Genomic DNA, 15,180 nt, shown 5'->3' with positions numbered 1-15,180 from the left:
AACACCATCACCACCTCAAGCTGTCCCTATAAAAGAGACACCTTTTGCCTTTCAGATAGAAAGGAAGCTACAATTAAAGTAAACTATAAATACGTACACATCAGAAAAGAACACCATTGGACAGGTAAAAAACACTGACAAATGCTGGCTTCCCTGCCACTGAATAGGAGTCACCTGGTAAAACCAAAGGAGCAGTAAGCGACAATAGTTTGAGATAGCAAGAGCCAGGGATGGAAAGATCCAGATCCTTTTCATCACCCTCATCATCTTCGTCTTCTTCTAGCTCATCAGGAATAGGGATTTCCGGTCTTATCTGAAACGACAGAGAAGGCAATAGTGTAACGTCACATAAAATCTTTTCTTTTTCCTTTTTACGCGAAGACTTAAAGACTGAGTTAGACTCGTCGCTCTGTAATGTCAAAAGACCATTAAAAATTAATTTTAAAATACCTGTTCATTTTCAGATTAACTAAACGGTAAATTCTATCTTATGAGAGACAATCCCAGACCCATGTAAAGAACCAGTGGTAATATACTAAGAAAATTACCATAAGCCAGCATAAGCAATGATTATTATAGAGCACTAATAAAATTTTACACCCTCTGACAGTAAAATGCAAACAACTGACACATTCAATATATTGAACTTCTATGGTTTGTAATTAAATATTTGCCTTGTCGGAATACTTTTTTTTTTTTTTAATTTGTGATCTGGCCATATCTCTGTGGCAAAGCTTAAAATCTTCCAGTAGAATACATAGTAGAGATCGGAAAAGGATAGAATGCTTTAGTTGACTTTTTCTTAGACTCGGCAGTTTGTTGCTATAGAATATAAAAACACTAAAGTCTGTAATTGGTAGCTATACTTTATCGTGTCTAATTTGCAATTTGAAGATTTTTGTGGTTGCTCTGTGATTAGTTAGGTTCGTTTGAACCAAAAATTTAAAAATGGAAAAAGATTACCGTTATTGTAGCTTCTACAAGATACAACTGTCAAGCAATTAATTAAATTTTTAATACTTTCAATGACACACCATCATAATGCCCACATGGAGATAATTAAGCATTAGGGGAGGAAATCAAAATATATAAAAGTGGTTGCTATAACCATAAAGTGCCAGAACCCAGTCATTACCATTAGCCTGTCTCCCGGAGTTATTTTTAGAAATAATTAACAATTCCTGCAGACTGCCTTCTTCATAGGTCCCCAAAGCACTGTTCCATTTAGGAACTGCACTGAGTCAGGATTCTTGCAGGGGGATGAAAGAAAACAGAAAGGAAATGCTTCTCTTAAGTATAATAACCTCAACTCCAATGAAGCCTTTCAACCATAACTAGTGTTCTCTTCACTAGTGAAGGAATAAAAGCAACCTGCCTAGACGAGCACTTTCCAAGACGAGATTTAATTCTGATTCACCACGGAGTACCCAATTCTCAGAGGACCAAGCCAGCCATAATTACAGAGATAACAATAATGTACGCTCCACATAGGGCACAATGGCGTTTGTTGATTTCAGTGCCAACTGGAGAAAACCCTGGCGCATTTGCAACCTTTTGGCTCTCACAAGCGGGGTTTTCCAAGTGTCTCTGGTCTGTCTACATACTTTGAGCTTGCCAGGTTTAGTATCATCAGGAGTTCTCTTGGAGATTCTAACCAGTCCTAGTCGTCTACAAAGATCCAAAAAAGGAGTTGGTTCTGGGTCTGTCAGCCTTGCCTGTCCCTTTTACACATCGTAGTACAAACTGAAAATGATACTTGAACAGCACCCTGGGGGAAACAGACAGCAATGCTTATAGCTGGAGACTGCAAGGGTAACACCAGCTACCACCCCAGTTATCAAAGCACCGGGAAGCTCGGACACACACCATATCCACAGGTGGCGGGAGGTTTAGGGAGGTGGAACACAGAGGTGACCACTTCAATTAATATGAAAATTCAGAGGGATGGTGAGGAGAGAGAGAAATCAGAACGCTCCTGCTCTGCTGGTGGGCATGTAAAATGGTGCAGGCAGCCCCTTTGACAAACAGTTGGCAGGTTCTCAGGAAGTTAAAGAAGAGCTACCCCATGGCCCGGCAATTCTACTCCTCAGTATACAAGGAGAGAAATGAAAATGTACGATCACACAAAAACTTGCACGCGAATGTGAACGCGTTGTTCGAAACGGCCAAAAAATGGAAGCAGCTCAAAGGTCCGTGAACTGGTAAATGCATAAACAACGTGTGGCGTATCTACACAATGGGATATTCTTCAGTTGTAAAAAGGTATGAAGTACAGATACGTGCTGGAGAGGAATGAACCTTGAAAATATGCTAAGTGAGGGAAGCCAGTCACAAAAGACCACATACTTACTGCGTAATTTCATTATAGAAAAGGTTCAGGCTAGGCAAATTTAGAGACAGAAAGTAGATTAATGGGTGCTCAGGGCTGCGGGAGTGGAAAGGAGTGATGGGGATTGACTACTAATAAAATGTTCTAAAATTAGATTGTGGTTGCTCTGTGATTCCTTGCACAGTTGTTTAAATATAGCAAACCCACTGAATTGTACACTTTAAATGGGTGAATTATATGGGATGCGAATTATAGCTCAATAAAGCTGTTGAGAAAGAGGAAGAAGGCGAGGAGGAAGGCAGGCAAGCTAGAAGAAGGACGTGGAGAAGAAAGGGGAAGGGGATGGGAGGTAGGGATAGAGTAAGAGGACGCAGAAGCAGGAAGCTGTCACCACCTTCAGAGGGATTTGGACTGGTGTATGAACTATGGCAAACAACCAAATGCTTCCAATTCCAGAATTACTTAATGTAAAAGGGACACGATTATTTCTGCACACATTTTAGCCTATCCAGTCTTTCTGATCAGTCCACCTAAATTACTTACAATGAGTCACAGGACCCAGAGCATCGATATCTCTTAGACACGCTAAAGAGAGACAGACCTACTAGGTTGGAGATAAAAAAAAAATAACGATCTGTCTGATGTTGTCTAATTTTACATCCACATAACTGGATGCCTCTATTAATTTATCTGCCATGTGGTAAAGAGCATATGTCTGTATCCTACATATGCATATATTTTAACAAAGAAACTACAGACGTACTGCAATTTAAGAATAGCTGATATATTCTGCCTACTTACAACGGTATGATTTGTTTCTTCAAAGGTGAGTTAATTCTGAACAAATTAGCACTTATTGTTGGACCTTGGTTCCATCTCATTTCCATCCTCCTCCGCTCACCTCTTAAAGAAGTATTTGTCCCAGCTTCCCTGTGCAAGACCCAGGCTTTTCTCTTGCTTTGTGCGTAACTACTGAATTGCGATGAATGGGCGGACAACTAAGAAAAGTCAAGAGAAGTCATCTAAAAGAATACCGGTAAAATTATCACATTTTGGTAATTATATGACAGTAGCTACTAAAAACACCCAGGAAAACCACATATATATTTAAAACACACACACATGCACACACAACTACACCCTTCCAATTACCGCTAAGCTTTGTTGAAGAAACTTAAATGGAGAGCCAAATATTAAATGATAAATTACTTTTAGAATCTGCTTCAAATTGAATATTGGAAAGCTTATACTACAAAATGCCTCACTATGGGTTCTGAGCCAGATAACCTTTTAACCACCTTTCTTGTGTATAACCCATGAAAATCTAAGAGTTTGTGCATAAACACAGGATTTTATTTAGAACATGTCAAGTATCCGCATACATTTATTTAAAAAGAGAAACAGCTTCTGATGAATGTGGTGACATTCACTTAAATCAAAGCCAAACAGGTTACACCACATTAATACCAACCCAGGATGCATAATGAGTTCTCTTCCATTACTCACTTCGAAAATTAACTCCAGAAATCAAGAACACAATCTATCTTAAGATTCTTTAATTAAAAAAAAAAAAAACTTAATTTTTGAACAGCTAAATAGTTTTTAATGGACCCAAGTCAGAGATGAGAGTCAGTCTTCTGCCTAAATGTTTATCCATTACTGATTGTTTTACCAGAATAACAATTCTCTATATTTTTGTTTATTTTTGTTTGCTTTGTTTTATTGGGTTGGGGGGACACTAAAGAAGGCCAAAGAGAAGAATAAATAGTTCAACAGAAGAAAGAAATACAAACTAAAAAACAAAATCATTTCTGTCCATTTCTTAACGTTGGAATCAGCAAGGCCTCAAAGAAGCCCCTGAAACTTTTTGACCAACTTTAGATTTGCATGTTTCAAGTGATCAACAATGATATTTTTACAAACCAACGAAACATAATGGATTCACTTAACATTCCCAGCTTAGAATATGGCCTCGGGCTTAGTGTATGTCCAATAAGTAATTGCTAAACCGATGCAAGTATGAAGTGTCTATCAATAATCCCACAGAACTTCCTAATAACAACCTAATGACAAGAAGAGGAGTTCATGGATTTGATATTCAAACCCCTAACTCACGTGGTATCTCATTAAACTCAGGGCTCATAGACATGTTCCAATCCTACCTTAGGTGGACTGTTTCATTCAACCCAAACTGATGTCTGCCACTCTCCCAACGCCTTTTGTTCTACCCATCTGTGAGCTTTCAACAAGTTTCACGGTTTAAATGAAGGTATCAATGAACAAGAAATCTTTCTTTAGTAAATTTAGAGAAAGGCAATACAGTACTTACAAGAGTAGCTACATTATATACGAAAGTAGCCATGTTGCTAAGGATACAGTGTATCTTTTTGTTGTTGATTTTTACTTGAAATTTACAGCACTCTCATTTAAAAGATTCTTTCCCAAGTTTTCACAGAGAGAATGTGGATGTACTTTCACTGGAAAGGTACAGAGGTAACCTTCAGTTTTCTGAGTAAGTCAAATTGCCCACCATGCAGAGTGACTAATCTCTGTCAACAAGGAAGAAACAGAAGTCCCTACCTGGAAGGGACTCTTCAAACCATTGAAAATACGTTTTTATAGAAGAAAAACTATCACTGCTATCATCTACAAAACAGAGGTAGGGACGTGACTCAGTTGTATCCTTAGCCTTTGGGGGTTTGTTTGGGATATAAACACACTGACCACTTTCTGGACTTTTAGTTCTTAGGTATTCAAACAGCCAAACTGAAAATCAGTAATCAACGAAAGGAAGAAGAATGCATTGTGCAGTCTTAGAAGCAATAATGCTCCATGAGGAGGCAGGTCGTCTATATCAGAAACTGGGGGTCAAAGACAGACTCTTTCAAATCACTTATGTCCCCTCCTCTTAAGCCTAGTTGAGAATATCCACTACAGTCAACACTGTTACTTCAGGGAGTAGGTCGTATCCCAGAAGGGGGTTAGGGTAGAAAAAAGTTGAGAAGCACGGCAGAAAAAGGATAAATGTTAGATATTTCCTTTATAGTTCTTCACACTCTAATGGTGAAAACCCAAGCATATATAGAAACCCCAACTCTAAGTATACCGCTACCCTTTACATTGGAAGGTATAAAGAGCTATTTACGTGTCCTCAGCTAGCAGAGGACATTGAACAGTTAGATTAAGAAAGTATCTAATAGAGGTGCCTGAGTGTCTCAGTCAGTTAAGCGTCAGACTCTTGATAATGTCTCAGGTCATGATCACACGGTCATGAGACTGAGCCCTGTGTTGGGCTCTGCACTGAGCGTGAAGCCTGCTTGGGACTCTCCCTCTCTCCCCCCACCCCACCCCACCCTCGCCTCCACCCCTCCCTGCCGTGGGCACATGTGCGCACTCTCTAAATAAATAAGAAAGTTATCTAATATTTGACTAAGCGTAGCCCTTAACTGAATCTAAACTCTAATATCAGAAACTGAACATAATGCTAAAGTAGGAAAAGATATAAACATATCAATACCTAAAGACGTAGAGACTAAACAGCTAGGAATATGTGGGAGTTATTTAATCAAAGCTACTATTCCAAAGCTACTACTCCAAATTTCATGAATAATAGCTAAAAGTAAAGGTAATTATGATGCTGTAATCTAAATTAGCAATTGCTTATTAAAATAATAATAATAATAATAATAAAAATATCTTTCCAGATGTTGTACCCAATTTACTGGTAGGCATTTGCATACAAAATTTACATGTAGCTTTTTTACCTTTACCTTTTCCTTTTTTAAACTTTGTTTTCTTTATGCGTTTACGTGTTTATGTGTTTATTTATTTTAAATATAACTTACCATCAAGTTAGCTAACATACAGTGTATGTAATACAGTGTGCCCTTGGCTTTGGGGATTCATCACTTACATACAACACCCAGTGCTCATCCCAACAAGAGACCTCCAGTGCAATCTGAAGTTCATCTTTTTTAATTTTATGAGTCACAGAACACTTTTTCTTAAGTCTTCCCATTTGGGATAGCCACACGACAAACTGGCCCATCTGTCTTTGCATCGTCACCGTGAGAAATCCTGCCTTAGTTAGGATTTGATTTTACAAGAGGCTTTCAACAATCCCTCCAATTCAATTCAATAAACACAAGTTTGCCTTGTTCCTACTGGCAACTAACCTCTATACAAACTCAGTCCCAAGGAAAAAGTCAACCCATTTTAATGCCTTAGGATCCTAAGACATTTGTACCAAAACTTCTTGAGCCATTTGACCTAAGGACTGATTCTGGGTAACATCAGACGTAACTTCTCCTAACACAATGTCTGCTTTACACTCTAGAGGCATTCAATAAACGTTCATACGCATTTAAATTAGCAGTAACATTAAATGTGAGATCCATACACTTAGGTCCTTAACATAACCTAGTAACTTAAACCTGGTCATATTAAGTAGATATTAGAAAAGGTTGTATGTTTTCAATCTAAAAACTAAGAGGGACACCCGGCTGGCTTAGGCATGCGATTCTTGGTCTCGGGGTCGTGAGTTGAAGTGCCACGTTAAGCATAGAGCTTCAAAGAAATTAAAATACGTATATATGTACATGCATATACATATACATATAAACTAAGATAATGTCACACAATGTGTTAACTCTTAGAAGAGTGATCCGTTCTTCATCCAGTTCCCTGGGACTAACCTATGTATCATTTCACACTAAATGCATTAAAATAGCAGATTTTTCACATGCATCTCAATTTTGTATCACAAATAAGGATCTCTGGCTGCACAGGCTGCCTAAACTTTAGTCTATGCAGGCCATGCTTGGATGTGAACTCCGGGAAGCTGACACTAACTGGGCAAAATGGTTCCTACGGTGACACAGATCCTCCGGGGTAAGCCAGGGGCACCGGCATGCAGTTACCTACAGAGACTTCGTCAACACCGTACGTGCCTTCCATCTGCTTCCAAGAGATTTAAGTTCATTATCTGTGGGGTCTAAGACCTCTCCAGTCTTTTACAGATTAGACAAATTAATATATGTAAGTTCTCATTCTTTATAGACAACATATCTAGAGTTACGTATGCGTCAGCTAAAAATCTTCAAAGAGGGGAAATACAAATACAGTTATGAACCCCAGCAGTCAAGAGATACCACTGGGAAAGCAGAAAGGCCTACCTCTTCAGGCAGATGAAGAATGGTATGCTCTCCCGCGCTAAAATGTGACAGAGATTTATAGGCAGCGTTTGCTACAATTGATTCCTAGATGGGGTACCAGTAAGAGAAACAAAAGAAACAATATATATTACACATCACCTCTGGAGGAAGAACAAAATTCCCATGCCAACCTCAAAGTGCTATAGTCAGGGCTTTGGAAATCGTATTCATGGCTTGCTTACTAGGTCCCACTAAAAAGAGAGAGAAATCAGCACTCGGTAGAGAGATCAGAAGCACTGTGTTTTTAATCCCAGTTCGGACATTAAACATCAATTCACTCCAAATCGCTCAGGTCCCCATCAGGTGGCATGGTTTACTGAAGCAGTATATGGATTTAAAGTCCAATCCGTTGGAATTAGGTTCTGATTCTCCAGCTACTAACAAGTTAGCCCATGGGAATCTAAGCTCATACACTCATGAGTGTAGTATAACGTCACCAACAGACACCCTCTTCTTTGTACTCCTTGATTGGAAATGACATCTAAAAAATGAACTGGACTTTTTGTTCGTTTGATATGCTCGTTGTTGAGGGACAGGCAAAGCAGCAAAGGGGAAGGGCCATTAAAAAAATGACGCAATGGCACCAGTCTCTCTTTACATCTGTCAGCTTCACCAGGTAACAAGTGCATTTTATGACAAAAATGCATTAATGGACATAAACTGGAAAGAATTTCTAGGGGCGCCTGGGTGGCTCAGTCAGTTAGGCGTCCGATTCTTGGTTTCGGCTCAGGTCATGATCTCACAGTTTGTGAGTTCAAGTTCCATGTTGGGCTCGGCACTGGCAGTGCAGAAGCCTGCTTGGGATTCTCCCTCTCTCTCTCCCTCCCTCTCTCTCTCTCTCTCTCTCTGCCCCTCCCCTGCTCATGCTCGCGCACGCTCTCTCTCTCTCTCTCAAAATAAATAAATTATTAAAAAAATAAAAAAGAAAAGAATTTCGAAAACCTAAACTTACTAATGTCAGAATTCTTTTAAGATCAAGAAGCCGTCATTTCAAATTAGTTATATTTTTTTATTCAAACAGTCTTGTTTCACAGTTCTTTCCCACCTGGGTTGCGTTTCACTGACACCCTTGTGATAGTACCTTGTTTTGAGTGTGGGTCCAGAGGAAGCTGAGGACTTGGACTTTAAAATTCTGAAAAATCAATAAACATCACAATAAATTTTTAAGTCGAAGGCAAAACTGACAACAATCTAAAGCAGCAAACGGTGAAAATTAAATCACTTTCAAAATTATACCGCTAGTGACAGACTTCATCTGTATTTACCCATCATTCAGAAAATGAAAATGCTCAGAAACAGACTCATCATGGAAACATATGGACATTTCAAACACAGTGAGATGTTAGGATTACTAAATTGAGAAAACTGACCATTTTTTGTGGACCTCTCAAGTCCTACCTAGTACGAATGTCACTCCTCTTTCATGCCACTGTTCCCAGGAGGCAGTTCTCCCCTCTCCAAGTGACCATATGGCCCATGGCATACTTCAGCATCCAGTTTGATTATCTGTGTATGTGGCTAACTCCCTAGTAGATTTACACTCCTTAGGGCAGTGACTGACTTTTTCATTTCCAAAGCCTATACTATAAAGCCCAGGTCCTCAAATGACAAATATTTAATAAGTAACTGAGCTTAAAAAGCCATTTCTTTTCCAAGGCCCACAGTCTTCATCATTTCAATCACATCTAACTTCTTGTCCTTATAAATCATAGAAGGTTCTTCTATAACTCCTTGTCTTTGTATATTCTATTTCTTAGACTTCAATATGAAGCAATATTTTTTTTTTTTATTCTACAAGAACCTAGTCTTATAGCACCAACTAAATAAGGTTTACTTCAATCCCTCCTAGAATGCTGGCCCCTTCCACACCATACTCTCATAGCCCTTTGATTAAGTGTACTCATCCATCAAATGTTATTATTATTGGCACAAAAACAGACATTCAGATCAGTGGAACAGAATAGAGAACCCAGAAATGGACCCACAAACGTATGGCCAGCTAATCTTTGACAAAGCAGAAAGGAATACCCAATGGAATCAAGACAGTGTCTTCAGCAAACAGTGCTGGGAAAACTGGATGGCAACATGCAGAAAAATGAACCCGGACCACTTTCTTACACCAGACGCAAAAATAAACTCAAAATGGATGAAAGACCTAAACGTAAGACAGGAAGCCATCACAATCCTAGAGGAGAAAGTGGGCAAAAACCTCTTTGACCTCAGTCTCAGCAACTTCTTACTAAACACGTCTCTGGAGGCAAGGGAAACAAAAGCAAAAATGAACTATTGGGACCTCATCAAGACAAAAAGCTTCTGCACAGCAAAGGAAACAATTAGTAAAACTAAAAGGCAACCGTAAGAATGGGAGAAGATATTTGCAAATGACGTATTAGATAAAAATCTCCAAAGAACTTATCCCAACTCAACATCCAAAAAAACATAATCCAGTGAAGAAATGGGCAAAAGACATGAAGAGACACTTCTCCAAAGAATACATCCAGATTGCTAACAGACACATGAAAAGATGCTCAACATCACTCATCATCAGGGAAATACAAATTAAAACCACAATGAGATACAACCTTATACCTGTCAGAATGGCTAACATTAACAACTCAGGCAACAACAGATGTTAGCGAGGATGCGGAGAAAGAGGATGTCTTTTGCCCTGCTGATCAGAATGCAAGCTGGTGCAGCCACTCTGGAAAACAGTATGGAGGCTCCTCAAAAAACTAAAAATAGAACTACCCTACCATCCAGCAATTGCACTAATAGGTATTTATCCAAGGGATACCAGTGTGCTATCGCAAAGGGGCACATGCACCCCAATGTTTATAGCAGCTCTATCGACAATAGCCAAAGTCTGGAAACAGCCCGAATGTCCATCGGTGGTTGAATGGATAAAGAAGATTCAAAAAGAATGAAATCTTGCCATTTGCAACTATGTGGATGGAACTAGAGGGTATTAATGCTAAGTGGAATTAGAGAAAGACAAATCTATGATTTCACTCATATGTGGAATTTAAGATACAAAACAGATGAACATAAGGGAAGGGAAGCAAAAATAATATAAAAGCAAGGAGGGGGGCAAAACATGAGACTCTTAAATACAGAGAACAAACTGAGGGTTGCCAGAGGGGTTATGGGAGGAGGGATGGGCTAAATGGGTAAGGGGAATTAAGAAAGACACTTGTTGGGGCGCCTGGGTGGCTCAGTTGGTTAAGCGGCCGACTTCGGCTCAGGTCATGATCTCGCGGTCCGTGGGTTTGAGCCCCGCGTGGGGCTCTGTGCTGACAGCTCAGAGCCTGGAGCCTGTTTCAGATTCTGTGTCTCCCTCTCTCTGACCCTCCCCCATTCATGCTCTGTCTCAAAAATAAATAAAACATTTAAAAAAAAAAAAAAGACACTTTTTGGAATGAGCACTGGGTGTTATACATAGGGGATGAATCATTGGAATCTACTCCTGAAATTATCATTGCACTAGATGCTAACTAAGTTGGATGTAAATTAAAAATACAATAAAAAAAACTTTTAAATGTTATTATAATTATTGTTGCTTACGTCTACCTCTTCTGCCAACCTTTGAGCTCTTGGAAGGCAAGGACTGGGGCGCGCCCGGGTGGCTCAGTGGGTTAAGCGTCTGACTTCTCCTCAGGTCATGATCTCACAGTTCGTGAGTTTGAGCCCCGCGTCAGGCTCTCCGCTGCCAGCGCAGAGCCTGCTTCAGATCCTCTGTTTCCCTCTCTGTCTCTCTCAAAAATAAACACTTAAAAAAAAAAAAAAGGAAGGCAAGGACTGACAACATGGTGTGATGGGAAAGTACAGACTATGGAGCTAAGTTACAGGTTTAGACACCAGCCTTCATTTAGAAACTACAATGTTCGTCAAGCTACTTGCCTAGCATGTGGCAGGTACTTAATAAACATTTAATGAATGGATGAACCTCTTCAAATCTCAGATCCTTTAGCTATAAAATGAAAAATAATACCTTCCTGTGAGACATTATAACAAATTGGTATAAATTAATGGGAAAGGTGCTGGGAATATAATAAACACTTAAAAAGAATATCTAGAATATGTATTAGTGTCTGTAAAGCCGAGCACAGTTTTAATAAATATATCCTGAGTCAATGAATGGATACACAAGCACTTTGCAAAGCAACTCAGAAAATACACTAATGGAAGCATCGTGTCTATTTTCAACAAACTTATACTTTAATGGGAAAAATAATATATTCACAAACACACATATCTGTAGTATAAAATAGAAATAAATGTTCTTAAAAGTGCCTGGGTGGCTCAGTCGGTTGAGCTTCTGGCTTTGGCTCTGTCATGATTCTGCGGTTTGTGAGTTCAAGCCCTACATAGGGCTCTGAGCTGACAGCTCAGAGCCTGGAGCCTGCTTGAGATTCGGTGTCTCCCTTTCTTTCTGCGCCTCCCCTGCTCTTTCTCAAAATAAATAAACGTTTTTTAAAAGAGAAATGCTCTTAGAATAGTATAAAGAATCAAGTCTATAGCAATAGATTCCCACTTGCACAAAAATTCTCAAAGAATGGGATGAATTCAACCAATTACGTATCGTCTAAAATCGATTTTAAAATTAGAGATGGGAAAAAAAAGCAATTCTGACAGAAAACAATGTGCACAAAGGAAATGAAATGGAAAAGTTTGGAGGCAGGAAAAAAAAAAAAACATTACCAGTGGTTTAATTTTCCTAGAGTGCAGGGGGCAGAAAAATAGAGTGAGGCCAGATTCTAAAAGACCTGATTAGGTATTTACTGGTTACGTAAAAAGGGGTTGGACTCCATTTTAGGCAAACACAAGACAGTGCAGTGACTGGGAACAGCAACGACCTAAGAAATGCTTTGGGAAAATTATACCCAAACTCTAAGCAGGTAACAGAGAACCCGTTATCTAGATACATACAGGGAGAGAGGCAAAGAGGGAGGGAGAAAGGAAGGCAACGGATGGTGAGAGAAGAGAAGATGAGGGAAAAGAGGGGGACGGGGAGAGACAGAGAGAGAGCAAGACAGACAGATCAAGACAAATGGACAGAGGTCTCCTTCTACATGTCTTTATTTCTGCTTCCAAGTGGATATGGTCACTGAAGGGCTCTCTCTTACTGGGAGGAAACTGATGGATGGAATGGCCTCAAAGCAATCTATCTGAGCAACAAGGAACCTCATTAAGATATGCATGAAGATTGGGGCGCCTGGGTGGCTCCATCAGTTAAGCGTCCGACTTTGACTCCGGTCATGATCTTGCGGCTTCTGAGTTCGAGCCCCGCGTCGGGCTCTGGGCTGACCGCTCAGAGCCCGGAGCCTGATTCAGATTCAGTGTCACCCTCTCTCTGCCCCTCCCCTGCTAGCACTCTGTCTCTCTCTCAAAAATAAATAAACATTAAAAGAATTAAAAAAAAAAAAAAAAAAAAAAGAGAAGCATGAAGATACACCAGAATAAGACACCACTGGAAAAGAATGTACGTTCGAAAAAGAAAAAAAATCAAGTCCCGCCTCCCCACAACAGAAAACTGACAGCCACTAGTAAGCAACGAGAAGAAACCAGCACAAAAGCCAGTTCCTAAATTAACCTGTAATAAAATCTGAATAACTCAAAGTACAAGCAATACAAAGGTATATGAGTTCAGTCCTTGAAAACAGAAAATGAATATACACAACATGTCCTTACTTTGGCTTTTAGTCTTAGCTCTGTGTTACTAGCCCAACAGACTTTCTGACAACGTAAGTATACGTATCATAACGGTCGCCACAAAAAAGACGGTTGGTGAACTACATACTCTAGAGTCTCAAATTGATTCTTTTTTTTTTTTAATACCCTGAAACAAAAACCCAAATGTGAGAATAAACTCACAGTCCCCTATATCGGTTCAATCATGCATGAACTATTTACTGAATATATGTTATGTGCCAGGCGCTATGCTAGGTATTGTATCTTCAGGAAGGACAAGTTTGATTTCATCCACTGTGCAGCACTAAGAATGATTGGAAGAAGTATTATCTCATAATCCTGCCTTCTCACATAATCTAAAGCATTTAAGAGACTATTATTGGATTCTTACGGGGGAGGTAGTTTATCAAAGTCTGTGAAGAACTAAATCAAACTAAAAGTTCACGAAGACTTCAAGTGAAAATCAATTGCTCCTCTTTAATGGAAAAAGGGAAAAAGTGAGCATGAGCGGCGATATGGCGACAAAAGTTGAGACATAAATGAATTCGCCACTCTCTCATTTGACTCATTTCAAGAAGAGATAATACAGAAAATGTTAAGCAGAATATATGAATCTTCTAGCAAAGCATCTTCCACCAAGTGTTTCGGGTCACTACAATGACAAATACTGAGCAGCTCATAAAATTATTTTCCTCTCGGGGCGGTGGGGTGGCTCAGTTAGTTAAGTGTCCGCTTTCAGCTCAGGTCATGATCTCACAGTCCGTGAGTTTGAGCCCCGTGTCAGGCTCTGTGCTGACAGCTCAGAGCCTGGAGCCTGCTTTGGAGTCTGTGTCTCCCACTCTCTCTGCCCCTCCCCTGCTCATGCTCTGTCTCTGTCTCAAAAATAAATAAAAACATTAAAAAAAATTAATTAAAAAATTATTTTCCTCTAAGTTTGATTTTTCAATCATCCTCATTGTATAGACGTTCATAGGAAATGTGAACTAACATGTAAAAATCAAATCTATGACAAACGTAGAAGCAAAACACAAATGACAGTATGTCTGTACTATGGGAGAATTCTGCCCCGCCTTATTAAAGTCTTTGTGACATTTTTTACAAGTAAAAACACCAACAAAATGAATTTCAACTTTTGGCCTCAGGAATTCTATTACTTTAGAAACACCGTTTTTAACACACTGACTTTTTAAAATCTTGACTATCTTCTCCTAATAAAAACTTGGTATCCTTTAGGTAAATAAGCCTTAAAAAGACAGAATTGATAGGATGGATATTCTCCTACTCCACGAAGATTTCACGTTCTCAGAACAAAATGTGGTAAAGGAGTTTTGGCAAAGGTTACGGATATCTTCTTCCGTAAGTTATCATAAAGCCCACGTCTTTCCAATGTAGAAAGAGATAATTTATCGAGCTCCAAGTGCATACCTCATATTCAGCTGTATTGACTGTCAAGGAAGGAACCAGAGAGAACAGTTCACTGAGGGTCTTCAAAATGAGAGGTCTCGTGTCACAGCTGAGCTTCGGGGAGAGAGCATTCCACGTGGAGCGAATGCAAACAACCTGGGAAGCAAATAAAAAAGTCAACACCCAACCAGATCCCAACGGACAGGAGGCCACTAGTAAAGAGGAGTCGCTTTATTATGAGGAAACTAGGAAAGAACAAGAAGAGTATCCCCGGAAGTTAAGATTTGATAAGGTAATCACTCCTCAAAAGAACTTATTTATTTATTTATTTATTTTAATTTTTATATTTTCAAAAGAACTTATTTAAACCAAGGTAAACAACTGTTGAAGAAGACACAGCCTGATTCACACGATGGCTTCTTTACTACTTTATTTTGGTGAATCAAGGAAATAAAACTCACACATGCATGCACATGCGTAGACACACACACACACACACACACACACACACACACACACACACACACCAGATTAGCCATATACATT

General features: G+C 39.3%; 1 protein-coding gene across 2 annotated transcripts in view; it reads right to left on the bottom strand.

Annotated features, from left to right (window-relative positions):
- FOCAD (focadhesin) overlaps window positions 1-15,180 on the bottom strand; it is a 316,407-nt gene that overhangs the window by 113,438 nt on the left and 187,789 nt on the right. For both annotated transcript variants that reach the window (XM_030294286.2, XM_030294287.1), the window contains 4 exons: window positions 14,656-14,790; window positions 8,624-8,674; window positions 7,504-7,587; window positions 175-313 (listed from right to left, as the gene is read on the bottom strand). In XM_030294286.2, coding sequence (XP_030150146.1) covers window positions 175-313; window positions 7,504-7,587; window positions 8,624-8,674; window positions 14,656-14,790 — 409 coding nt within the window. The remainder of the gene's footprint in view (window positions 1-174; window positions 314-7,503; window positions 7,588-8,623; window positions 8,675-14,655; window positions 14,791-15,180) is intronic.

The sequence above is a fragment of the Lynx canadensis genome, chromosome D4 (genome assembly GCF_007474595.2).
Source record: "Lynx canadensis isolate LIC74 chromosome D4, mLynCan4.pri.v2, whole genome shotgun sequence".
Classification (NCBI taxonomy): Eukaryota; Metazoa; Chordata; class Mammalia; order Carnivora; family Felidae; genus Lynx; species Lynx canadensis.
This window is presented reverse-complemented; position numbering and strand designations above follow the sequence as displayed.